Here is a 27,409-nt window from a genome sequence, read left to right on the forward strand (position 1 = left end):
GGTTGGTGGAGACCTGGCTGTAAAGGGATGGAGGGCGTGTGGGGTTGGCAGGACCGCTCCATCTCCATCATGGTGCTGGTGACCCGTCTGTATACCAAATGTCACAAAAGGTGCCTTTAGTACATATAAATTGTAGCTCGAGGAAGAGACAACTCAGTGTGAAGGAAAACACAGGGAGGGGCAGAAGGGGTGTATTCAGATTTAACCCTTTGTGGAACTGGGAGCAGAGCAGATTCTAGATGTGGGCGGGTCCGATTTCAGCCGCTTAGGCAGATGCTCCCTGTGGAAATCACAACCGGCTTATCTTGCTCAGGGTCCACAGTATGTCCACATGCAGCTCAGGCCTCCGGAGAGTCACCCCCCACCAGCACACCCACACTGGACCCAGGGTCCAGCAGTGTTGGGCTAAGACCAGGCACCAGGTCGGCAGGGGCCTGAGTGGAGCTGTCCTTCCTCCTAGTGTTGCATTTTGAGACAGCACTCCGGACACCTCTGGTGGGGGTGGGTTGGGCACAAGTCCAGGGATTTGCCAGTGAGGGGGCAGTGCAGCGGGCCGCGGAGTGGAGCATGAGAGGTGAGGGACACACACTGGGGACCAGTCTTTTCCAGGAGAGTGTTCGAGGGGCAGTGAACCATTTGGCTCTCCTCATCTGTCTATAAAGTCGTCCTTTCTCTAGGGAGTTTCTCCAACTTACATGTTCCCCACATATTCCTAGAATTCCACCTTAAAACAAGCTGAATATACTTCGTGCCAAGTTCTCAGAGTGGAGAAGTTTTGCCTGAGCAATGACACACTGCACTTGGATCCCGTTCACCCACATCTGGAAGCCACATGTTGGCGGCAGCTGTATAAAAGTCAGCCCAGCAAACCTAGGGTGACATTCTTTTGCCAAACGCCAGGCAGCATGGACCTCACTCTCCTGTGGCTGCTTCTGCCACTGGTCACGGTGGCCTGGGGTCAGTATGGTGACTACGGGTACCCGTACCAGCAGTACCACGACTACAGCGATGACGGGTGGGTGAACCTGAACCGGCAGGGCTTCAGCTTCCAGTGTCCCCACGGGCAGGTCGTGGTGGCCGTGAGGAGCATCTTCAGCAAGAAGGAAGGTTCTGACAGACAGTGGAACTACGCCTGCATGCCCACGCCCCAGAGCCTGGGCGAGCCCTCCGAGTGCTGGTGGGAGGAGATCAACAGGGCCGGCATGGAATGGTAAGGGCAGCGTCTCTGCTCGTGCCCGAGGCACTAGATTCTTTGGGAGGAGAGGCGCCCCAGCTTGGCACGGCCTGTGCCCTGCCTTCCCCTGGTGTGCTCCAGGTGGGCAGGGCTGCCCCGGGGGCACCAGGACACAAACCCAGGTGGCGAGTGTTGGGGCAGGTGGGCTCCCTGAGGCGTTGTGCTTCCAGGGGTGGAAGCTCGTCTGGACTGGGTCCAGGGGCTGGCGTGGGTCCGCAGCATAGCCACGTGCAGGAATTCAAATTGCTCAAGAGACTCTTTAACACCACGGTGGCATTGGAATCCTGTTTCCATTTTGTCATTTATTGATTGATTTTTTACTATTTTTCAAAACAGTAGCTGAGGGAAAATAAACCGTTGGCCCCTCAGCACAGAGCGTTTGAGAAACACTGATTTAGAGGAAGGGAAGGGAAGAGGGCGGTGGAACCCAGGCAAAGGGAGGCGAGGGGAGGCGGCTCTCCCTGCGGGGATCCCCAGTTCTCCCTCTTGTTGGTGTCGAGAACATTCTCTCCGCCTGAACCCAAAGTGGGTTCTGCTGCTGGAGCACAGTTACTCAGGCCTTAAGAGAGAGGTCCTGTCCTCCCCTGAGGGCATGGAAGGGGTCCCAGCTTGCCCTTCCCCTTGAGGTGACTGTCCCAGCCTGGTCCAGCCCCGGAGGTACTTGGTCAGAAGCCCGTCCCGGCAGCCAGTTTTTCACCACACCTGGGTGGAGCTTGGACTTTGGGGTCTGGGGGAGAGGCAGAGGCCAGCCCTGGGGAGGCAGGCTCAGGAGGAGGAAGCCCAGCCGGCTGCTGCCAGTGTGCTGTCTGTGGAGAGAGCCAGGCAGCCCTGTGAGGGGCTTCAGTGGGCACTGCGTGGAGTGGGGACGGCAGGTCCATCATAAGGCAGGGGCCGCACAACCACAATCCAAGAGGAAAAGACACCAGTGGGTGGAGGAGCCAGGTGAGAGAGGGGTCTCTGACAAAAACAGCTGCTGTGTATTGAGTGCTGACCCTGAGCAGGCACCCTGCTGCACCTCTGTATGGATTATCTCATTTAATGCTCAAAACAAATCTATCAATCATTCCATAGGTGGACAGACTATGGTCTTACACTGGTGCTTTTCCTTAGGTGGGACGCTGAGATTTGGCTCTAGACGGTCTTAGCTCCAAAGATGATGTGCTTAGCCACAGTGACAGGCCCCTAGAGCCACCACAGACCCCCAGCGTGGTTCCTGGCCCCAGAGCTCACCTCCCCCAGGAGAGCCTGGACCACGGAACCAGACCCAGGCTAGTCCTTCATTCTGGGAGAGGCGGATCTGCCAGCACAGGCCAGCCTGAAGGCCAGCCTGGTTACTGCAGCTGAGCGAGGGCCCGCCAGCCGGGGGAAGGGTGGGGAGGGGCAGCTGGGGCAGGGAGCGAGGCTCGGGGCTGCCTGCACAGCCTGGCTGGCCAACTGTACCCATTCGCTGCCTCTGGCAAGCAGATCGCATGATCTCAAACCCTCAGACAGCTGGTTGACTCAGAGATCAGGCCTTTCTGGAGGACAGAGCCCAGGACTCCCACAGCCGGGCTCACGCCAGGCAGCAGCATGGGAGTGACCTAGGTACAACTGTCGCTCCTGGCCCCGTCTCAGGGCACCCTCGCGTGGGCAGGGCTTCCTTCCAACACCCTCTGTGGAGCCACAGGACAGGAGCACTCAGCTGTGCTCCTCCGTCCAGCAGGGACAGCCCTGCACTCTGAGCCGGGAGGCCTGGGAGTGGATCCTGGTGCTAGTGACAATGTGCAATGTGACCTTGGCCCAGGGCTCAGCTCTCCAGGCTCCTGGCTCATTGGAAAATGGGCACTCAGCCTAGGCCACCTCTGCAGCCCATGGAGGGGCGGCGCCGGGAAGTACCTCGCTTTTCTGGCTGTCTGCGGATTCTTTTGACATCCTTGCCAGAGAGGGAAGCCAAATGATGTCGAGTTTTAAACTTGCCAATTCGTGGCTGGTTTGTCAAGAACTCCCAAGCAAAAGAGGAAGAAGGTGACGAGACAGGGTTTTGTTTGGCCCCTGAGAGTCTAGAGACAGGCTGGCCGGTGAGATCTCTCCCCGCCTCCCCTCTGCATTCTGGTGGGCGGGGTCCAGTGCGCTTTCCCTTCTCCCTCCCACCTGCTCCTACCCATCTCCCCCTCCTCTAGTCACTGGGCTGGAACATGCAAGACAGCCCCTTCCCTGTAGGACTAAGCTGCCCCAGGACTGTTGCCAGTTAAGCCCCAGGTATTTTTCAGCTGCCTGTGACTTTGAGCTCAGACTCCAGTCTTGGTGAAAGATTTGAAAGGAAAGACATGGCTCGCAGGCTGGGAAGCGATTCCATCTTCCCAAAGGCTTCCAGTTCTGATCCCTTCGAGGTGAGAGTCCCTGGCTTTGTGCGACTTGGCCACCTTGCACAAGCAAGTGAGCGTTCAGGTTTATTTTAAGAGGGGGAGAGTCTGAAACGCAAACTTGACAACGGTGTTTAGGTGCTTATGGAGAAGGCCGGGCGCTCCGAAGCAAGTCTACAGTGAGGACCACGCCTGGCACGGACCTCCTTCGGTGGCAGTTCAGAAGCATCTGTGAACCTGGAGCTCGGGGAGGCTCGTTTCTGCCTGGCAGGTCCGCACGGAGCTGCATTTGGGGAAGTGTTCTATGCTGGCGCCATCTGTGCTAGAGCTGAATTCACCAGTGGCCGTTCACACAAGAAGAAGAGGAGAAATGCCACTGTCCCACAGAGCCCTGTCGGCACCAGGGAAGCCTGAAGCTGGACACGTCCACGTGTGACTGTAATGAGGACCGGGGCTTCGCGCAGCCCAGGCCCGCTGGCTTCCTGCGCTGAGTGGGAGCTGGGCACAGCCTCACCGGCCGGCCTCGCCCAACTCTGACAGCTTCCTTACTGCCCTGCTCCTGTGCTCCTGGCTGTCTTGTTCAAGCTTTGAGTCCCTCACAAAGTATAAACGTGACCGGTGGCCTGGCGTGGTGCGGGCGTCCTTGGCCCAGCACACACGTAGTGAGTGATGAGTCACCCGAGTGCGGAGCCCTCCAGATCCAGCCAAGGCCCCCTTTCCCTGCGACGAGAAGCTGGAGCGGTCCCCGCGAAGGTCCACTTCGTTGTCCTTGATTCCCAGCAGGGGCTCAGCTTCTTGTTGATGTCTCATTTTGGTTTCTCGCCAGGGCCAACATGCAGCCTGGTCTTTTAAAACTTCCTGAGGATCTCAAAAGCACGCCCAGGGGATGCCAGGGCTCCCTGTGACCGCGGGAGGTGCTCCTCATCCAGCCTGCATCTCCCATGATCTTAACGTCTCCATCCACTTAAAAAGTAGATAGTAAACTCTTCATTTCAAAAGCCATGAAGACTAAATGTCGCATGGCATCATCTGGTTTGGATCCCGGAACAGAGAAAGGCCATTCGTAGAAAAGCTGGTGAAATCCCAACGAAGTCTGGAGTGTGGGGTTGTTAGTGTCTCCCGGTTCACGGACACACCCGGGTTCTGAAAGGTAGCCGCGGGGAGGCCGTGGGGGGCCGACGTGAATCCTGTGTGCCGTCTTCACAGCTGTTAGGTTGGTGCGAAGTCACTCAAGATGGAAAGGCTAAACAAGCATGTAAAAATGGGATTTAAAAGGCAACTGACCACAGCCAAATCCAAGAGTCCCAGGCCTGGAAGGCCCTGGTGACTTGTACCCGGAACAGTCTTCTTATGTCGCAGGTCAGGAGCTGAAGCCACGAGAGTGCAGCCGTTGAAAAGCCAGTGAGTCCATTAGGTTCAGTGCAGGTGGTATGGCCCTAGCCTCAGGCACGTGGCGACGTGTGGCTCGTGATCCAGTCCTCCCTTAACTTCCCCTCCAATGCTACATCATGCACTTGCCAGAATGAAGGAATCTGAGGGTCGATCACACAGGGTCTGTGCCCTGGAGGAGCTCCTGGTATAGCCCTATGGTGGCACTAGAAAGCGGGTATACTGGCTGCATCTGTCTAAAACTCGGGGAGACCGCGGCTCTGAAGGAGACCTGCCGCTTGTTGCTAAGGAATGGCAGAGGAGCCAGCCTGATGCCCAGTGCCAGGGTCAGGCATGAGGCGTTGATGCTGTTTCCTTAGGTAAAGCCATGGTGAGTGCTGAGCCAAAGAAGGTCTCACATCCCCGTTACCAGGACTTCTGAGGCCAGGTGGCTGTGTGGCAGAGCAGGGTCTGGCAGACCTGGGCTTTCCGCCAATGATCCCTCCCTCCAAGCTTCTCAGTACTGGGACCTGATTGTCTGGGAGAAAAGGGCTCTTGGCTCTTCTTGTAAGGACGGCAAAATTCATCTCTTCCCTTCAGAGATTGCCTCTCCCTGGGCTCCTGGGATCCTCTGATCCGTATGAGACTTCCAGAGTCGGGACGAGTGTGTATGTTTCTGAGCGTTGAAAGACTCGGGAACCAGACAGAAAATTCCCCAAATGCAGTCCTACTGAAGCCTTTGCATGGCCAGGCCAACCTCAGACCTGTTTCTACATCTACGAAAACAATGCCCACAATTGTTGTGGGAGTTAAATGAGGTAACACACGTATTTTACTGGCTGTGTGTCCTTAAGGAAATTACCTAACCTTTCTAAACCTGCATTTCCTTGTGTATAAGAAAGTGATGGAGGAGCTGATTATCATGGCATTTGGTTATTGATGCGTGTGCAATCTCAGCACAATGCCCAGACATGGAAAGCATCCAACAACCGTTCTTCACGGCGACTCTGTGACTGCTCTGCAGAAATCAGGGCTCCTGGGATAAACATCACAAGGCTGATCACTTCAGTAGTTGGAGCAGAATTCCAAACTGCTGGGTTAGATTGTCCGATACTGACCAATTTGCTTTTGAAGCAAATTAAATTATAATTTCCAAATATTAAGTACACATTATTAGTATCTTGTTACAACTTAATACACACTGAGGTAGCATTGGGCCTTTTGGTTGACAAATATTGTCATAGCTGATGTTCATAAGCCCCTGTGTCGAGCCTGAATGGCCTGGAAATGCTTTTAGGACCCTAACACCTCTCATAAGATAGTCTGGATTTTCTTAGGGACTTTGTGGTAGTCTCTGCAACCTGTATTTTTCCAAAATGGGCAGAACTCTGTGTCTTGGGGAGGTATTTGCCCTCTATCCTGTGCTAGTTCCTTCTTTCCAGAGAAACTGGTCAGCAGGTCATTTCTGCTCCATGTCTTGATGCCTGGTGACAGACAGCCAACTTGAACCTGAGCGTGGACAGCAGGACTCATACCCAGTTGTAGGCAGGAATAGCTTTGCTCATGCCCTATGGCCTTGGCAGGAGGGTGGGTAATAAGTGGTGGATGTTTATCTTCCAAAAGCTCACAGTCACGCCACAGGCTGTTCAGCGACAGGACATGCTATATGGACAGGTCACAGGAGAGGACAGCAGTGTGAGCTGGACTGTCAAGGAAGGAGGACCTCTTGAGCTGGGGAGGTGGGGATCTGCTTTCTGAGGCTGGTCTCATTGACTCCTGGAGGCACTTGCTGTGGTTTGGATGAGAGGCGTCCCCCAAAAGCTCACATGTGAGACAACGCAGGAAGGTTCAGAGGAGAAGTGATTGGGCTGTGAGAGTCTTAACCCGGTCAGTGGATTAACCCTTGATGGGATTAATCAAAGTGGTCACCGATGTGGCGGGGCGGGGCTGGAGATAGGAATTGGGGTGGGCCTGGGGGTATATATTTGTATCTGGAGAGTGGAGTCTCCCTCTGCTTCCTGATGATGCCAGCTCCTTCCCTCTGCCACACACTCTGCCATGGTGTTCAGCTTCATCTCGAGCCCCAAGGAATGGAGGGGCCTTCTATGGATGAAGGCCTCTGAAACCGCGAGCCCTCAAATAAACCTGTCCTGCTCTGTGATTGTGCTGGCCAGATCACTCAGTCACAGCAGGAGAAAGCTGACTAAACCAGCATTCCACCCCGACAGCTCTGAATTGCAGCCCCAAACTTACAGAAAGTGGTGTTTGGAAATTAGCATGCAGCCTCTCTTTCTATTAAATTCTAAATACTTACAATTGTGGCAATAATAACTAGCTCTTCTCCCGCCTGTTATCAGCTGTGCCAGCAGCTGACCTAGAGCCCCTCCTTCTCTTCTGGTCCTGTCATTTCCCAGAGACGGGTACACGCGTCAGCAGAAGGGGTGAGAAGGATCATGGATTCACTGGCTTCAGGTATAGGAGACAAATCCAGAACGTTGAAAGCTCCTTTGACTGGAGGACTTGCCTCCCAGCTGGGTTCGCCTTTGGCCCTGCCACTCCCTGCCCCGTGGTCCCCACCCCGGCCCCACTTCTCTGCTCTGCTGTTTTTGGTCCCCATCTGCTTCTTGGCTCTGATGTCCATCATCATGGGGTCTGCTTGTCAGTACCAGACCTCCAGAAAGAATTCCAGACCAAGTACAGCCCATCCACAGAGCAGGTTCCTGTGAGCATTTGTTGAAAGGCTTAATGAACGTTTCACTGTTCCGTGGACCAGGTTTAAAGAGCCTGAGAGCAACTTAAAGAATTATTCTGGGGAAAACAGAATTAGCAAAAGTTGACTCTTTAAAAGAAGGAAACCCTCCTGGTTCAATTGAAAGCCTCATTCAGTTTCAATAAATGGGAAGAAATTTGAGGGAGTTAGGAGGCCAGACCACACAGCCCCCTCCACACAGGGAGCCGGACACTGGTCTGGATTACAGTCAGCACTGATCTTGGCCCATCTTCACAGTGGGGTCAGAGATAGGACAGCAGCCCTGGAAACATCAATATGTTTGTGGAGCTGGGAATAAAAAGACCAGCACAACCAGCTCTGGAGAGCTCCTGAGCACAGTGGTCCTGGGGCCCTTTACCCTGCTCAGACCCCACCCAACCCGGCCGCAGCTCGCCAAGAGGTCAGACTTTCTCTGAGCTTGACCCAGGACCAGAGGGAAGGAGGGACTGAACTCCCTGCTGCGGTTCACAAACAACCACAGGCTCACACACCTCCTGTCTGGCTTCTGTGTCCTTCCTGCCCAGTGGCCTGGACTTGATGAAAAATCCAGACAACAGGAGAAAGCCTGGCCAGAGTGACCAGAAACAGAGGGCAAGGTAGACTTAATTTTCATGTTCCCCGAAAGCTCACGAGCTTGAGCTTTGGCCTAAAATAAATCTGAACTTGGATCCCGGGTCTTCCAGTCACTGCCTCGGCTTTTTCATGGAGTCCTCTCAGTGACTGAGGTGGGGCTCCACGGAGCACGTTGAGGCCAGAGTGGGCCCAGCACTCCGTCTGCTGCCTCCTCAGGGGCCTCCTTCCCTGCATCCTGTTGCCTCTGTCTTACAATTGCAGAGACAGAAGACGTCTTCTGTCTTTGCTTTCAGAGCGATGGCCTTGAGAGCAAATGTTTTCAGAAGGGTCATTTTCTCAGAACAGTCTGAAATGCTCTTGTCAGAGGAGGAGGAATTGCCTTGTGATTTCCTTCCAGAAAGTTTCTAGTATCAGGTGGAGCAGGGCTAATATTGCTGCAGTTTGTGAAGTGGAAATTGACTCTCGAGCTTCAGGGGACAGTGAGTGAAGCAGGGTGGAGCCTCGGCTGGGTCGCGCCCAGCCCGCCAGGAGAGCTGGCAGCCCCGGCTGTTCAGGAGCGGCGAGTGGGTGCCGCGGAGGGGATCTCTGCCCCGACAGGTCTTTGCACCACTAACAGTTTCTTCTGGAACGGAGTCGGGGTAAGGCAGCAATGCAGGCCCTCCAGCCCCCTCCCGGGTGCCCCCCATTCCCTCTCACCTGCCTGGCCCCTGTGCGGCAATCCCACAGCTGAGGTCAGTGCTCAGGTGAGTCTCACTACACAGGACGCTTTTTAAAAGACGATGTCGAGCGAGAGCAGCGGGGAGGCGAAGGGCGTGCGGAGCTGGAGCTGCTGCACCCGCCCTCCAGCGGGCCACTGGGGAGAAGCCAGGCTCCGGGCTCCGGGCTCCGCGGAAGCTGCTTGGAGAGAGTTTCAGGGCCCTGCACAGACTCTAGTGAGGGGCTCAGTCACGTTGGCCTCTGACCCACGGAAATGGCTGCTCGGTCACTGTTCATTCATTCTTCCATTAACACTGCTGGACCTGGGTCAGGGCCTGTGAGGGATGCAAACGGAAGATTAAATGGCTGCTTCCCACAGGACCCTGCATCCTCCTGGGCAGGGAGGAGGGGGTGTGCTACAATGCGGTGGCCAGACTCCCACAGCAGTGAGCTCTGCCTTAGGAAAGCAGCTGCTAGGGAGAGCGGGAGGCCACCTGTCACCAGCTAGGGAGAGCGACGAGGCCACGGGTCACTCGAGGGGAGCAGCCTCTGCTGAGTGCACACCCAGCGACTGTGCAGATGAGAGATGAGATGGAATACAATGACAGCCACGAGCTGGCTGCAGTGGGCATGTCTGTAATCCCAGTGACCAGGGAGGCTGAGGCAGGAGGATCGCAAGTTCAAAGCCAGCCTCAGCAACTTAGCAAGGACCTACACAACTTAGCAAGACCCTGTCTCTAAATAAAAAGGGCTGGAGACGTAGCTCAGTGGTTAAGCATCCCTGAGTGGTTCAGTCCCCAGTACCAAACATGATAATAATGGTAATAATAACCACGACAGCCATGAGCGATTTATTAACCATAGAAAGAACAAACTCCTAGGAACCTTATGTGCACTCTCTTATGTCATCTGTACAGTGACTTGATAATATGTGCAATTATTATGTCCACTTTACAGATGAGGCCACTGAGGCCACTGGGGCAGGAAGCAAGGTGCTGGGTGTCAGGACTAACAGTGCAGCAGGGCCCATGCTCTTAGCCTCTCGGCTACTCACACTAGGGAAATGCTCCACTCCAAGACCCCATCCTGGAAGGAATGATTCTCACCACCAATCTCCTGAGCATGGTTAACTCCACCAAAAGGCAGTCTAACCGAAGCTGGGGACAGCTTGACGGCTCTCCGCATGCTCCCAGGCCTGGCGCCTGTGGGGTCCAATCAGTCTTCTCTGGGCAGCGTTATCTGAGGTGGTATGTGAGAAAGCGACACAGCACGCCTCCCACACGGGGCCCTCAGCCACCAGCCTGGCTGACAGCCAGCGGGAATTCCTAGAACTTGGATTGTCCTTAGCACTCCACTCTGTGAGACCGGTCGGCTTATCTCCCTACGTGCATTTCTACTTCAGGGAACTGACTGCCTTGGCGGGCTGAGTGCACAGGACAACCAGCCCCGTGGAACCCCATGGAATCGTGGCTCCAGGGAGGCCACAGCCAGCCCAGTCCTGAGGGAAGTAGCCTGGCAATGGAGAGGGGCAGACCCGGGCCCCAGCCTGCTGCTCCTTCTCTCCTGGCACATGCAGGAGCTCTGCTTTGACTCTCAGAGCTCTGCCCACGTTGCTAGGAGTTAGGCAGCAGAGAGCATGCTGGAAGGTCAGCCCCAGAGCTACCTTCCCACCGTGCTACCCTGCAGCCCACGTGTGCATGGCGGGTAGAGGAAGGCTGCCCGAATGCAGAGGGCGGCCGCCTTCCCCCCAGACACACGCACAGCTGAGGCCTAGTGTCCTCAGACCTGCACGTTCGTTCCCAGCAACGAGAAAGAACAGAATGATCCAGTGGCTGACGGTGTCGCAGCAGGGCCTCCCTCACAGGCAGCCCAGGGCACTGACTCTTGCCTTACCTGTTGTGCTTTCTGGGGACTTATCTTTCCTGGAGAAGCAGGGCTGTATTCCAGCAGCCATGGGACTGTATGACACACCACCCGCTGGGCCCACTCTTGAAAGGGGTTGTCAGCACCAGGATGAGTGGGAAATGCCAAGACAGAGGCAGCTGAAGACCTGTTTTGTAAGGGTTTGTGTTGCGGTTTGAATGTGTCCTCCAAAGTGCACGTAATGGAAATCAGATCCCCAAATTCATATGTAGACGGTTTTTGGAGGTGGAGCCACTGAGAGGTGACTGGGAATAGAGGAGGTCGTGTGGATGGGGCCCACAGTGGCACCGTTGACTTTGTAAGAAGGGGACAGAGACCCAGGTCAGTCTGCTTGCTCTGTCTGGCCTGTGGTACCCTCAGCCATGTTAAGATGCAGCAAGAAACCCTCAGCAGAGCCCTGAACCACACCATTAGACTTCCAGCCACCAGAACTGAACTAAATAAACCTCTATTCTCTATAAAGCACCGGGTCAGGTATTCTGCATGGCAACAGGACACAGACCAGGGCAGCTGGTGAAGGTGAGAACAGAGGGAGAGAAGAGCAACGCCCTCATCATCCCAGAAAGGGGCAAAACCTGGGGTGCTGTGGGGTGGGGAGGGAAAGAAGCCAGCACTGGAGGGGGACAGAGTGCCTGCACTGCCTCCAGCCAGCCCTGGGTGAGGAAGGGGCCGGCAGACACAAGGGGCGGTTCTAGGAGCAGCAGCAGCTGGGCTGGGCACCAGGAGACCTTTCTGGACTGTGGTGGGTGGAGCCGCCGTGTTGGAGCAGGGCTTGGTGCTGGGCAGCAGAGGGACCTGCAGGGAGCTGAGTTCCAGTGGCCTGCTGCTCCCCTGTGAGGATGCTCCAGCCTCGGGCCAGTGGCTGCAGGTCTGGGCAGCTGGGGACCCTGTGGCGCCAGGAGCGATAGCAAGGTTCTTTACAGCCCTGAGAACCCGGTGGTGGTCCTGGCTGTCCGCCAGGAGGCTCTGGACCAGGGCTTGCACACCTCTGGGCTTGGGTGCTGTTAGGAGAGAACAGACTGGGTTTGGGGTCCCTCCGCTCCCTGCAGCTCCGTGTGTCTGCTGCTTAGGTTCAGGTAAAGTGATGATATTTTACAAGGCAGGAAAAAATATACAGTCCTGCATTTGTAAAAGTCATGACCACCATTCACATATTCCTCCACCTGACCACATATGTTCATAGCGGCTCTCAGGAGCAGTGTCCCCAGCTCCCTCCAGCTGAAAGACTCTGGGTCATGTGAATACCATCAGTGAGCTTTGCCATCTCCACACCACTTCTGTCATCTGTTTAAAAGTGGAATACATTGTTAGGAGCCAGACCAGGGAAGGAGCGTGTGGCAGAGCCGGGGGCTGGGGAAGGGTCTGCCAGCGCCTGAGGCTCCGGGTCTGCTCTCTCCTCAGGTACCAGACATGCTCCAACAACGGGCTGGTGGCGGGCTTCCAGAGCCGCTACTTCGAGTCAGTGCTGGACCGGGAGTGGCAATTTTACTGCTGCCGCTACAGCAAGAGGTGCCCATACTCCTGCTGGTGAGTCTGGGAGCCAAACCCGGTCCCCCCACTCCTGGGGCTGCTGGGGAGCCTGGGGGCACTCTGGTGCCTGCTTCTGGCCTCAGGTAAGGCTGCACGGTCACAGAGCAGCACAGCATGATGAAGATGCATGATCACGGTAGAACAGTCACATGGCAAGGGACTTGCAGCCACCCAGAGCTCCCATGTCCTTCTCTGGGCAGAAAGGGACACAACTTGGAGCAAGGCCATGGCTGACCCCACATGGCCTAGCCACTTCCCACAGTGGGGCTGACTCTTGAGCTGGAGCCAGCCGACCCTATGCCTGTGCTTCTTCCCTCCACCATGCTGACTTCCTGTCACATCCCAGGCCACAGGACCCACTCGGGAGCCTGGATGCCCCACAGCCCTACTGGGAGTTAGAGTCTAGACAAAGGTGCTGCTCTGGATCAATTTGTAACCACAGCCTGAGATTTTGTTCTTCCCCTCCCCTGAGTCCGATGCCCAGTGCTCCATCGACCTAGGCTTCCAGGGGCCCAGGAGAATGGGTGTGTTTATTTACCCAGATAACTTTGTCCCAAGTCCTGACAAGCCAGGCGTTTCTGCATTGGACAAAGGGACCCAAAGGTCAACATGATCTGAAGGCTGGCTCAGGCGAGTGACGCAGCTCTCTGCAGCCTGATGCTTGGAAGGACAGCCCGGCGGGTCACGTCGCCTCTGCCATCAGGCAGGGTTACTCCACAGAGGCCAAGAGGCTCGCAGTGTCCCTGGGGAGAGGCAGTCCCGAAAGCTCAGCCTGAAGCACTGACAGTGAACTCAGGCCTCCCGCCAGCCAAGGCCCGAGGCTGCGTGAAGGAGCAGCGCCCGGCCCAGCTCCCCAGCCTGCTTCCTCAAAGCCGTTCTCCTGCACTGCCAGGTGAGCAGGCATGGCCAGGGTTGGTGGCACCACCACCGTGAGTCCTGAGTCATAGGCCTGGCCCGGGAGTAGGTGGAAGGAGGGTCGCAGGCCACAGGACCTTGGGGTCCAGTCCCGGAGCTGCCCTCCTGCAACCTCTCCTCCAGCCCCTCCTGTGCAGTCTCTTTACTTCTCTGAACAGCCTCAGTGCATCACTTAAAATACGGCTGTTTTCCCCAGAGTTTTGAAAATCTGATGAAAAGCTAGGCCCTGACTTCGGGGGAATTGCTCTTCAGCATGTTTATGCAGAAGTTCGCCCACGCCCCGAGTCCTGGCTCTCCCTGGAGGCCGTCCGCAGACATGCTGCCAAGACCCCGGATCGCAGCTGGGAACCCAGGTGTTTTGAGGGCTTCTGAGCCTCGGACGCCTCAGTTCCAGAGGTGATAGCAGAGGACAACCAGACGCCAGGACTGTCTTCAAAGAGAACAAAGGTTCCCAAGAGGAGAGGGGAGCAGGTGGGAGCCTGCCGGGACCTAGGAGCAGCCTTCTGCAGTGTCCCCTGCCCCATCTGCATGTCACAGGATGGAACCAGCCTCTCTCTGGCAGACAAAGCCTTGTTGGCCAGCACAGCTGGTTGTTGACTGCATTAGCAATCGTTGTGGCGACTCTCTGACTTCCCCTGGCCAGGCTCCTGGGCAGTGGCCAGGCGATGGAGTCAGAGTGCTCCTCTCCTCTTGGACCTCTGCTGAGGGGCTGCCTCATCCAGTGTGGTCTGCTGTCCTCCATAAGCTTGTGCGCCTGGTTTTTCCACTGAGTTAGATACGCTCAGGCATCCGCGTGCCTCTGATTAATCTTGTAAGTCCACGGAGGGTCATGGTTTTAACATGATTAATTTATCAGTCGGTGTCTTAGGGTTGTGCCAGGCAGCTGGTGGTTATTTACTTGTACAAACAAGGTGTGGAGTCATTTCACCTCAGCACTGAGATTACAAATGGAGTAGCTTGTGACAAACTTCTGCTTTACAAAGTGGAGTAACTCAGGCCGGGCTCAGCCGGAAACCACTGCTCTACACATCCTAGAGTCCCTCGGAGCAGGCACAGACTGCTCCGCACCCTGGTTAAGGAGAAGCAACCCTACCTCCTAGAATTCCTGCATGCTGAGGATTTCTGCAGTCTGTGTCAACACTCTGAGTGTGGCTGCTGTCATATTTACTTGAAAGCTGAGACCTAAAATGATAGGTCTTTGAGCCTCAAATTCCACTATTATTCTATGAAGCTCAAGACTCCAATGTTACCCAAAGGCTGGTTTCGAGCTGCCCCTGCTTCCTCACAAATGCTAGATGTCCTTCCTCTATGTATTTAGAAATCGCGTCTCGTGGTTGTGGTGGTGCAAGCCTGTGATCCCATCCACTTGGGAGTCTGAGGCAGGAGGACCACTGTTTCAAAGGCAGCCTCAGCAATTTCCAGAGCCTTTAAGTATATTAGTGAGACCCTGTATCAAAATAAAAAATAAAATAGGGCTGGGGATGTGGCTTAGTTGTTAAGAACCCCTGGTTCAGTCCCTGGTACCAAAAAAAAAAAAAAAAAAAAAACTCCCTTAAATGTAACTCACAAATGAAGACGGTGAGAATTTGATGTGGGCATGGAGACACACCTGGGACAAGTCTACTAATGACCAACAGGGTGAGCAACTCTTCTTGAGTTGCTGAAGACATTCGGGTCTCGCCTTGGTCCACCCCTCCCAGCCTAGAACCCCTCACCCTCCCCAACAGCACACACATTGCTGTTATCAGACAGTCATGGTGCAGGGGAGAGGAGAGAATTCCGCAGAAAGGCAGGGCAAACTGACTGTGAAGTGAGGTCCGCTAAGGGGGCTCCCACGGGGTGGGCTCTGTTTCTGGTATGGTATTGGAGCTGAGAGCTACCGTGGCCAAAGGAAATGGCACCTGTTCAAAGGAAACCTCAGGGAAGCAGCAGAATGAGTGTCTACTGAGCACCACGGCACGCAGCGTGACTCACTACCACACGGGCGTCTAGACGTTTCAGGGGCAAATTTAAGTTGCCTGAGTCACGGCGTTCTATCATGTCTTGGATGAATCCTCTAGGGCATAAACGGGTCTTATTTCTCCAGCATCTCAGCATATGGCCTGGCACAAAGTAGACCCTTAATAAATCCGTGAAATGAATAACTGCACGTTGCTGGGCCTAGACCTGGTGGCCAGGACTGGGTGGCTGCGATGGAGCTTTCTGGTTGACAAAGACATCTTTTCTGTGCCTTATTTTACTGGATCCTTTTAAGGGCCCTGCAGAGTGAAGTTAGAACTGTGCTCCCACCTGATGACCCTCTGATGCGAAACCGCCCCTTACTTCACCGTGACTGGTGTTCCACCTCCCAGGGAACTCCGCTTCAATGGTGGGGACCCCGCTCTTTCCCTTCCCTTTGGAAAGATGCCGGGTACTGTTTTGAACTAGCTGAGTGTCTAGCATCTCTGTGCTGAGAACATTTAGGGATTTGGACATATCACCACTCTGAGCTGGAAAAAACAGATCATCAGCCAATTCCCAAATGAGCACAGGGTTTATTTGTTTGGTGGGAACCAAGGTGCTGCTCCGATGTGGGCTGTGCCATTTCTCGCCGGACAGCGTCGCCTCATTAACCCTGGCAAGAAAGTGCATTCCTGATGGATGCAGACATGGTTTCCAAACGGTCCCCTCTGGATTGGACAGCATGTAAATGTGCATGTATTTATTTGTAAGGGAGAATTTAAACTGCCTGTCCAGTGTCTGCAAGCCACCAACACATGTCCCTGGAGGAGCCCCCCTTCGGAGAGCGCTGCACTACAGCTCACTCTCTGAGCAGGCCCAGCTGCTGCCTGACGCACACCAGACTGTCTCCCGGCCAGGCAGAGACCAAGCGTGTCCCCGGAGCCAAGGGCCTGCACCGAGCAGTTGTTGCCTTTTCTAAACGGTCAGTGGTATTTCAGTGGGTTCACTGGAAAATATATAAGTCATCGACTTGCCTGACCTTTGCCTCTTCCTTCATCCCAGGGACTCTGTAAATCTCCGACTTCACATTCCCTGCGGCCTAGCCCCCCTCTCTCCGTTCCCAAGTCACAAGCCAGAGTGTGGTTTTTCCAAAGTCCTGGACAGCCCTGGTTAACAATGAAATCCGCCAAGTCGCCCGTTGCTTCCTCCCCTCCAAAGCACCCGTTCGAAGCTCCTGCTCAGCTCTGGGCCTCATCGCCCACGTTTCAGGGCAAGATGGGTGTGTGTGCAAGCCTCTCCTCGTCCTGCTATGTCAGGGACAGGAATGACTCGCAGGTCCCTCCACCGTGCTGTCTGTTGCCGCTGCCCCTGGAGGGTGACCTCTGGTAGCCCATTTCCCAGAGGCCTGGTGAGAGGACAGCTTCTATGTGGATTCCTCCCAAAGAGCTGGAAGCATTGGTACGGAGATGGGAACCCCCAGGCTCTGAGAATTTAAAGCTGCTCCTGCTAGGCTCAGCACACCCAGGCCCGCGAGCAACCTCATCTGTGCTGCGCCGGGCACCAGGTGCTCATCCTGCCCAAGCAGCCCCTCTGGGTGGAATGGGTCATGCATTTCCTCAGCTGGGGTGGCTGTGCCATTACGGAGCCACGGTCATAATTCAGACCTGTCTTTGCTGCTGCACATGGACGGGCAGGGCCTCCCTCCTGTACCCAAACCTCAGAAGCAGGAATTTCCAATGTGTCTGGGGGCCTCAGTGTTGGTTCACCCAAGTCTGGGCCTCCTCGCTGCTTAGGACACGAGCCTTGGGATCGCAGCCAGGTCTGTGTCTTCACTGTGCCTCCTCTGCTGCACCTCCCTCCTGGATCCTGGAGGCCACGCGTCAGTTCTCCACACAGCAACTCGTGCACCCAGTCAGCGGATGAGTGTGAGTGGATATAGATAGAATTTATAGCCTGGGGTGGAGCTCCCAATGACGACAACGAGGACAGCTCTTAGGTGCTGAAGTCGAGCCTGTGCTCCTGTGTAAGCTCAGGTAATGCTCACACCCAGCATCTGCAGGACTGCTCCACAGAGCGGGAAATGAGGGCCAGAAGTTGTGGCTTTCTTCAAAGGGCCACACTTGAGCCACGCAGGGCCATCTGCTCCAAGACCCCTGCTCTTTGCACAGCTCTGAGCCACGTCCCACCTTAGTGAGGAAAGAAGACCTCTGGGAGCAAAGCCGTAGGAAATAGCACCAGAGGCAGCTGGTGGCGAAGCCAGGGAAGTGGTCACTTCAGTGGAGGGTAAGTTGGGGTGAAGTCGTCCCTCCTGGTGTGCAGGCCCAGAAGGGCGGTGGCATCGTGTGACTGATGAAAGTCAACTGAGTCAAAACACAGGTGCTTGCCACCCAGGCCTGGGCTTGGATGGAGAGCTGGAAACTCAGATCCAAGAGAGCAGTTTGAAAAATGTTCAGGGATGCTCCTCTTTCAATTTAAGCCACAGATATCCCTGGAACTGTGTTCCCGTATCTTGTGATACACACTGAACTGATGAAATATGAACCCCCAAGAGCCACGAGAGTGCAGCCGTCTGACTCTCGTTCTCAACCCCAGCTCCAGGGTGCAGGCTATCTTTGCAGAGAAGGGCCCTACAGAGGCCTTGGTCCATCAGTCCCACTTGGCCAAGCCCCAGCCCTCTGGAGGTAAGCTGGGGTATTTATTCCTTCATGGGCACTTTTCTTTATACATGGTTGCATTGGATTTTGTTTTTCCTGTATTTGCAAAAATAATCTGAACTGGTTCAGATGCAACACCTGTTGGAGGGGTCAGGGCATTGCTGACGCAGACAAAGCAGCCTTGTGTGACAGGTTCTCATGCCTGACTGCTTGCTGAAACAGCCCTGTATGAGGATGGATCGTGAGCAGGCTGGGTTGACTTCAGGAAGTCCCCCATGGTGTGCCTGTCAGAAGGGGGATCTCTTCTCATTGGTTGAATGTAGCTTGTAAGCCAACCCAACGGCAAGCCTACAGGGGGCTTCTCGGTGCCCACATCTGCACGGGCTCCTGGGAGCTCACTGTATGGCCAAGGTTAAGAAGCAAGATGCCAGACACAGTTGCATTATTTTAATCAAATGCTGAATATGTGGGGTTGGCCTGCTGTGGGGCATTAGAACAGGACTTTTGAATTAGGTAGTAATCAGGTCAAGAAATTAAGCAAAGCCACCTTCCTGACCTGCCCTCCCTCCATGGTGCCAAGCTGAAGGCTTCTTTGACTGTTTTAATCGGTCTAGAGATGTGTGGCAAGGCTCGGTTTGAAGTGGCTTTGCCAAAACTGCCCTAGAGTGACCTAGTAATTCACAAGGAAGTCGGAGTCACACCTGCCCTGAGGAAGGCCAATGCCACGGTCCACAGTCCCCTACCATGGTGCTTCCTTGGAGCCTCTTGTACTTCCCGGCTAGTCCCCACGCCCTGTCTCACTAGTGTCTACCTCTGAAAGTTCAAATCCTTTCTTCTCTCTGAGGAGCCATTGCAGGGGCTTTCACGGATTAGGATGCGGGTAAGTATCATCAACAACCAAATGGAGACACATCCATCTGGTTCAAAAATACAGACTCCCGAGCGGTGCTGAAACACACGTTCTTGCTATGGGTGGTGTTTGGGAGGTTTTCTTTCTACCAATGATTGGGCCATGTCTCCCTCCATATTTTTAGTTTCATAAAGTCAGGGTGATTTCTCTATCCCCGTTATCTGGAGTTTTGTGAGATATTCTTTTAACTTGATCTCATGGTTTTATGATACAAAACAAAGAAACTTCCAAACGTCAAACAAAACTGAATCCAGCTGGGATCAGTGAGCATGTGCTGTATTTTCCCCAGAACATTCTAGAAACTCACTGGGCAGCAGCCCTATCCACAGCAGGCTTCCCAGATGCACTTTCCTCTCCAGCAGGCAACCTTGTGTCTGTTACCAAACATGAAGTCATGGAGAATCCTAGTTACTGAAAGCTTTGGATCATCCTTTCCCCCTTTGGGGTTCAAAGCTTCTTGCTGTTTATCAAAAAATGCAAGTTTTTTTTCCCCCACTGAATTCCAAATGTACTTAACTATCCAAGTAATCAGAGGGCAGATTGGAGTGGCCAATATAAACTTAAAATGCAAAAATCTAGCCTGATTATTTCCAAATAGTTTTGGCAATTGAATTTAGCCTAACACACTATTGCCAAACATAAAACACTGCCTTGGCAGAGATAAAAACGTGATTGATTATTAACCTTTATACCTCATATACAAACAGTTCTGTTCTGGAGAGTATTTTATGTTCTCTGAAATAAAAGGACTTCCATCCCCAAAATCCCATTGAACATTATTCATGTTCTCAATAATCTCCTTTTTTTGGGGGGTGGGTAAAACATTAACACAGTCCTATTAGAATCTCCAGGGCACAAACCAGTGGGATTCAAACAAGGCCCTACTAGGTCCATTATGAGACGTTTAACTGGCATTTCCATTAGAATTAGGAAGTCCTGCTTCCAGGTCTCCTCAGAGGCACAAAATGGGCACCTGAACTAACAGCCTGACTTTCCTTCATCTGCACATCAAGCAGACACACGCGGCCCACTATGGGCTGAGCTTGGCATTTGACGGAGAAAGATCCCAGGAGGCAGGGAGGGGAGCAATGTGGACAAAGCCATGACCATGAGCCAGGAGTGGCCTTGGGTCCCACTCATGCCCAGAACTCCTGGGCTGACCACTGTCCTGCTGCGTCTGTACGCCAGAATCCTCCAAGGACCCCTGCAGCTTAAAACTCAGTCTTCTCCAGATTTTATGACCACCCTTATAATCTTAGGAGGAAGATCGTTAGTCTACAAAGGGGAAGATCTTTCTGTCATCAGTATGATGAACATAAACCAAATGGAATGACCGGCACTCATTAACCAGCTGTTTCCCGGGTGGTCTTGGGGATGGAGATAGACTTGGATAACCCATTTCACATTGAAAGGACTATTTTGGTCTGAAGATCCCCAGGGGTTCTAGATTTACTCTGGGATGGACCACAAGAAGTCTACTCAAAGGGAAACCCAGGATCGACTCAATCTTGGGGAGAAAGAAGAAAAAAGAGGAAGAGGAGGAGGAAAAAACAAAATATCTTTAATGATCCCACGCCTGGCATTTGTCATATGGTGGCTTTCATTCTTTCATAGGCCAGGAAACAGATTAGTGACTCCCCCAAGGCCATTTGTTTATTTAGCAAATATTTACTATGTACCAGGAACCAGTACACAGCAAAAACTCCACCTGGGGAGCTTACATTTTAGTTAAATATTTTTGAACACTTGTTTAATTATGACACATAAGAAATATATATTAAACTATCACACAATATGTACATCACATTGATATACATACACGAATATTTGAAACAAAAAAATTTGCCCCCACATGCAAACTTATCTTTATTGCTTGCAATGCATTCTCTGATATCTTCTGTTCTATTTTATTTCTTCCTGTTTAAAGCTGGTCATGGCCAAATCAGTTGATTTTATGATGTAATAATGAGCCTACTCCGCAGTTTGTAGTATTATCCCTGACACCTTGAACAGAGTGATCCACTGGATGCTGCATCCAAGTCCGGGGAGTCTGTGCCTCTTCATCGTGCAGGCAGGAAAGGGGGACAGGGTGGCAGGAGGGCGCTGCCCTGGGGCCTGGAGGGGCTTGGAGGGCTGTAACCCAAGGCGTCCATCCCTCGTCCCTCTCCGTGCTGCCTGCTGCTTGCCCCCTGCCATCGTGGCGAGCTTGACCTTCTCCTCCACCCCTCTGTGCTCCCCACAGGCTGACGACAGAATACCCAGGCCACTATGGGGAGGAGATGGACATGATTTCCTACAACTATGACTACTACATTCGAGGAGCAACCACCACTTTCTCTGCCGTGGAAAGGTGAGAGGGTCCCTTCCCTGAGGTCACGCCTGCAGACACTGCCCGCTGAGTGTTCCCTACTTTAGTTTCCTGCTCAGTCAAGGGTTATCTGAGGAGTTGGCTGGAGTGCAGGCGGCAAGGAGAAGTGAGCTGGGCTCAGGAGCTCCCCTCCCAGGGCAGCTCCCCCTTGGAGATGAGGGTGGATTCCACCTGACCCCAGCAGAGTCCTAAGCCTGGTGTCCCCCGAGGTCCCAGGCTCTTCTCCACATGCAATTGCAAAGAGCACTTTTCTCACCAAGCATCAAAGGCAGAGGGCAAAAATAGTTGCAGAGCACCATTGTCACACTGGACTCTGTCCCCCTAACCTATACGACCCCCACCTTGGGTTGCAGGAAGGAAGAGAGGAGGGGAGGGGGAAGGGAGAGAGGAATACAATAGCCTACGCTCTTAGTGGGTTTGGGTGGCTATAACATAAAAACTTAGGCTGGGTAATTTATAAACAACAGAAAGTTATTTCTCACCTGGAGGCTAAGAAGCCCAAGATCAAGGTGCCGGCAGATTCCATGTCTGGTAAGGGCTGCTCTCTGCTGCACATGTGGCACTTTCTCACTGTGTCCTCATAGGCAGATGGGACAAGGCAGCTCCTCTCAACCTCCTTATTAGGGCACTAATCCCATGGGTGAGGGCAGAGCCTTCAAGACTTGGTCACCTCCTGAGAGGCCCCACCTCTTAATGCCCCTGGTACACTGGGTATCAGCTTCCAGCCTATGAACTGGGGGCACTAACATCAGACCAGAGCACCCACTAAACATATTTAGAAATGAAAGAGGAATACCTCTATCCTTGACAAAGCTAGAATTTTTTTTTAAATGAAAGAGGAAAATTTAACCTAAGAAAAAAGAAACAAACATGGACTGAAATCTCCTCTCACGGTCAGCTCCACAACCCCATCTGGAATATATCAAGACAAAGCAATAAAAAGAAAACAGGAATCAAAATTCCTGCAGATATGCTCCCTGCATGGGGTTCATCCCTAGCTCCACTATGATCTAGAAAGAGGTGCAGGTTAATTCAGGGGTAAAAGATGGATTTTTACCTACTTTTAGTAAGCTGGTGGTCACTTTATACAGAAATGAATTCCTGGAAAATTACCAAAGCATGTTTTTCAAACTGAATAAAACTTACATTAGTTCATTAGATAACAGGCTATGCTGAATTCAAGTGTGACTTATCTTTTGTGTATATTTATGTTTTCAAATGAAATTATACCTCACTTAACTGAAGATAACTTATTTAAGATGGCATAGAATTCCTTTAAGAAAGCTATTAAATAGTTCTGGAAAAGCACAGTACGGGTTGCAGGCTCCATGAACAAGAACAAAACACCCACAGAAGAACCCCACAGTTCTCACACCTTACTTATTTTTTTCTTGAGACACATTTTTAACTCACTTACCTATTTTCTAGAAGGAGCAACTTAGAGAATATTACTTAGAATAAAACGCATTTCGTCAGTGAGAAGAAATAGCTGAATGATGTGATGCACAACAAAAATATTTAAGGAAAAGAAAGACCGGAGAACTCAGCAAATTTGGGAAGCTAGTGCCATCCGGCAGGGAGGTGTTCCCATGATGCAACGGGCACAGTATCATAGAAGGGTGCTCAGTGCTCCTAACAATGTCTGCAAGTCAGAAAGAAATGTTTTCTCCATTTCCTGAATAAGAAGGAAGGAAAGATACAGTACAGAGAGAGGACATCCAAAATTTTACAAAATAAATATATTTTGGCAATTCAAATGCTCAATTCCTGGTGGTCTGGAAATTTTCAGTTATGTGGATAACCCAGAATCATAGAAAACTAAGGTATGCATCATAACATTGTTTAAAAATGAACCCCCCAAAATAGAATGACTTCACCCATGCAATTTTGCTGCTATCACTTATATCAGTGGCTTAGGGATCTACGAGTAGGGTCTCCTGACCCTTCTGAAGATGCCGAGGCCCAGGTTGGATGGTACTGTCAGTGAGGGCTCACTGGGCACCTGCTCTCCCTTCATATGCCAATCATGGTGGCTCCCTCCTGGGGAAGAACTTCTCAACTTGCATTATCACTGTGGACATCTGGAGACAGAGGTGTGTCCTGTGATTCTAGATGTGTGGCCTATGCGTTAGATGGCACTAGTGTCTCATCCCCAGTGGTGACAAGCAAACCTGTTTGCAGACATTGCCAAATATACCCTAAGGAGCAAATTTGCCCCTGGCTGAAAATCACCATCCTGGAAGGAAACCGGAGTTTGAACCTAGTGGAACGGCTTAGTCCCATTAGGACCAAATTCTCTCAGGATAAATTAACTGCTTTTTAAAAGCAGTGTGAACAGTTGGCCATTAAGTCTCATTTATCTCTGTTTCTTGGTACACAAGTAAACAAGACCTGCCACCAATTTGCTAAATATCTAGAACAAATCATGTCCTCTGCTGACAATTGTAGGAACAAATACCAATGAATAGCTGATCACCCAGGGCCTCAAAGACTCAGCTAGGGAGTGTGCTCCCAGCGGCCCTAAAGAGATACCTAGAGCAGCAGTTGGCACTGTGAAGCCTGCCTTGGACGGCTCCAGCAGGGTACATCGTCTTCCAGAACAAGTGGGCATCCCACTTCCCATTCAGAAGGATGATTCTGAGTTAAAGGATCCCGCTGTGCTTTGGAAGGGTTTGAATAATCGAATACAGAGAAGCTATTTTTGCCCTTCGTTAGGACTGAGCAAGGGGTGTGGTAGCTGCATCCTCTGGTGGGATAGGGATACCTTGCTGAGAGAGAGTGTGGTGTAAGAAAAAGGCCAAGATTTGTTTCCCGCAGATCTGGAATCTGGCCGCATTGCCTGTTACTTGTATTCCCTGAGAGGAACTCACCCTCCCAGGCTGCTTCTTCACCTCAGTAGGCCCGTGTGAGAGGTGGAGAGACGTGTGCTGTGGAGCAGGCCGGGAGCCTTGGAGGGGCTCGGTGCTCACAGCTCAGTCACTGTGGTTGCTGTTAAATGGTGCAGGATGGCAGGAGAGTCGGGCAGGGTGGACGCCTGAGAGGCAGTTAAGTGGTTGAATGAAGAGCAGGGCCTTGCCCTTAGCAGGGACCCTTCCTTGACGTGTCGCCAGACCATGTTCTTCTCCAAGTTGAGCGATTCTTTGTCCCATGTGCCCCTCCCCGACGAGAACGATCGGGCAATTCTATTTCCAGTGGTCCAGAATGGCAGGCATGTCCTCTCACCTCGGGGCGTCCAGAGTGCTCCCCTCCCTTCCTTTCTCTGCATCGGGCTTTCTTAAGAGACGTGCAGGCCAAGCTGGTACAGGGGAGCCCTCAGTGGAGAAAGAAGTGTCAAGGAAGGTGCACCACGCTGGGGAGCTTCACTCCACACCGCAGGCCTCCGGCCCTCCGGTCCTGGGGGACGCTCTGGAGCTGACCACCAGCGGGGAACAGGATCCTCTGCATGGCTGGGGCCTCGTCCCCTGCAAGGGGCAGCCTGGCCTCCCGCAGGTCTGTGGGTTCTCTGGAGACTTCGTGGACAAGTCTTCCGCAAACACGGGAGGCTAGGCGTCCCTTCAGCTCCTAGATCCATCCTGTTCCCAGCAGGGGTCCCTCCTCTGCTGGGCGGCTCAGGGACTCTCCCGGTGGGCGGCTCTCCTCGCTGACATCCCTTTCCGGACCTCCCCACAGGGATCGCCAGTGGAAGTTCATAATGTGCCGCATGACAGACTACGACTGTGAGTTCGCAAATGCTTAGATCTGCCACCTGCGGGACCTGGGTGAAGGAAAGGAGGCCTGGAGTCGCACGGTTAATGGCGGCTGGAACTCCTGGGGCTGCTTCTGCCGCCCTTTCTCCTCCCTGATGTGGGAACAGCCATGCCAGCTGCCTGGGCCTCTCTGACTAGCATCACATTTATAATCACATCCACAATTAAGCCACATTTCTCGCTTCAACATATTCCATAGCAACTGTCTCCATGCCTGGCGACAACTCCTTGCATGGCACGTACCCAGTGTGCTGCTTTGGTCACCTCTGGGACCCTGACTCGCCTTGCTGCTGCTTTTACCATAAAATGAGCTTTGAGTTCAGCACAGAGAACTTGGAGGGAGGGACGGAGAGTGGGAGGGCGGGCAGAGCTCGGAGGGGTAGGCGCCCGGGTTCTCTACAGCTAAGTCTGCTGAAATGACACCCAGGGTCCTCACAAGACAGGCCTCTGCCTTGAAGAGACAGACCCCCAGGAGTCTGCAGAGCTCTGTGCTCGGGGCGGGGGGACCAGCAGGTGAAAGGGGGCTGCAGGGTTTGAGGGCCGAGCTGAATCTCCTCAACTCAAAGGCGAGTGTCTGTACACCCAGCGCTGAGGATGCACGCAGGGGCTGTGGTCAGAGAGAGGTCAGAGAACGGGACTCAGACGCGAGCTTGGCTAGACGAGCGTGGCCGGGTTGCTCTGGGGAGTGGGAAGGAGTGTGGGGTCATTGGCAGCCAGAGACTTGCCCAGGACTCCCGGGAGGGCTGGTACATGTCTGCAGCCCGCCGGCCGCTGGCCAACCCTCCCACACTGGGCCTGGTTGTCTGGGTGGGAAAGGCAGCCCGGAGGATCCATTTCCTGTCTAGGTTAGCATGGGGTGTCTTCTGCTGAGGTGCCGCTCTCTCTTCCTCCTGTGATGTCCCTGGACCTGGCCCTTTGTATTCTCTTCCTCATAAAAGGAATAAAACTCTTAACATAACCATGCTGCATATGTCGAGGGTCCATTTTTGCTCCTACCCCTCCCCTTTCTGATTGTTCATTCATTCATTCTGCAAATCCAGCTCAGCCCTGTGATTTGCCCAGGACCCTGGAATACAAAGACGATGGTGGCAGAGTCAGGGATCAGATAGTCGAAACAGAAAGTGCTAAGAGCTCACTCGACCGAGGACCCCACAGTGGCGGGAGGGTGTTTCTCTGCCTCTGAGCCTCGTCGGGTCTACCCTGACTGAGGCTGCCGTCCGCCCCCCACACCCCAAGGTCTCACAGGCAACTGAACCACAGGAAGCCCCTACTTCCTTGAACCAAGCAACTTGCCTTTTGTGATCCGTGCTGCCCTTCCTTCATTCTCTCTCCCAGGAATGGAGGGTCCAGGCAAAACCCCAGGGATGCACCTTGCCACACACCCACATTGAAAGGACTATTTTGGTCTGAAGATCCCCAGGGGTTCTAGATTTACTCTGGGATGGACCACAAGAAGTCTACTCAAAGGGAAACCCAGGATCGACTCAATCTTGGGGAGAAAGAAGAAAAAGAGGAAGAGAAGGAGGAAAAAACAAAATATCTTTAATGATCCCACGCCTGGCATTTGTCATATGGTGGCTTGCATTCTTTCATAGGCCAGGAAACAGATTAGTGACTCCCCCAAGGCCATTCGTTTATTTAGCAAATATTTACTATGTACCAGGAACAGGTACACAGCAAAAACTCCACCCGTGGAGGTGGTCAAGATGGCGACTCTCGGTCCTCAGTGAGGGTGACTGCATCTCCCACTGAGCCCCCATTGTGGCCCTGGCAGGATGGAGCTAAGGGCACCCTTCTTGGTCATAACCACTGAAATACCTTGGCAAACTTGGTTTGGCTTTATTTCCTCTCTCACTGTTTCTGCCTCCCTGACAATTTTAATTTACAATGAGAAGCTTCCCAGTGTTATCTTTCACAAAGGGAGCCATGAATATTTCAGTGCTGGCAGGCTGGTTCAGGATGACAACCAGCAAGGGGCCCGAGCCGCTGGTGCAGCACCACGGGAAGGGAGAGAAGTTGATTTTGCATCCAAGACGAAACAGAGGGCTGGTGAGAGGACAGGGCAGCGGTGAGCTGGGAGGGTCCCTCAGGAGACCACCAGAAACACAGCTCAAGAGAGAAGCCCATAGCAGCGCAATAGAGGAGCCCGGGCCAGACAGAATAAACGGAGTTTTTACAAAGAGAAAAAGGCAGGAAAGCCTTGGTTGGGATGTGAATAATTTACACCTCATATTCTATTATATTAGTCAGCAGAAACCAAGTGCCAGGGTGAGGACTGGACCCAGATCCTCTGACTGTAAGTCCTCTGTCGTCTCTGCTCCAGGCTTTCGCCTAGCTTCTCCACAGTCTTGGGGAAGTCACCCTGCTTTTCTAGGCCTACTGTCTAAAAGGAGGACCTTGATCTAGGTAACCATGCACTTTCCTGCAATTCTAGGGTGC

The 27,409-nt window shown here is 53.1% G+C and overlaps 1 protein-coding gene across 1 annotated transcript; it reads left to right on the forward strand.

Annotated features, from left to right (window-relative positions):
- The first annotated feature begins 863 nt into the window (after positions 1-863).
- DPT (dermatopontin) lies at positions 864-25,933 on the forward strand. The gene is made up of 4 exons (XM_079106082.1): positions 864-1,210; positions 12,308-12,433; positions 21,099-21,206; positions 24,894-25,933. Exons 1-4 carry the CDS (start codon positions 906-908, stop codon positions 24,958-24,960), a joined length of 606 nt encoding a protein of 201 aa, XP_078962208.1. The 5' UTR covers positions 864-905; the 3' UTR covers positions 24,961-25,933.
- The last annotated feature ends 1,476 nt before the right edge of the window (positions 25,934-27,409 follow it).

This window comes from Sciurus vulgaris, assembly GCF_902686455.1.
Source record: "Sciurus vulgaris genome assembly, chromosome: 12".
NCBI lineage: Eukaryota > Metazoa > Chordata > Mammalia > Rodentia > Sciuridae > Sciurus > Sciurus vulgaris.

What these genes read in the sequence shown, in the direction of transcription:
- DPT (XM_079106082.1), top strand. Translation starts at nt 906, where the DNA reads ATGGACCTCACTCTCCTGTGGCTGCTTCTGCCACTGGTCACGGTGGCC. An exon ending in AACAGGGCCGGCATGGAATG is followed by an intron (nt 1,211 to 12,307) that starts GTAAGGGCAGCG and finishes CTCTCTCCTCAG; the next exon opens with GTACCAGACATGCTCCAACA. An exon ending in ACTTTCTCTGCCGTGGAAAG is followed by an intron (nt 21,207 to 24,893) that starts GTGAGAGGGTCC and finishes ACCTCCCCACAG; the next exon opens with GGATCGCCAGTGGAAGTTCA.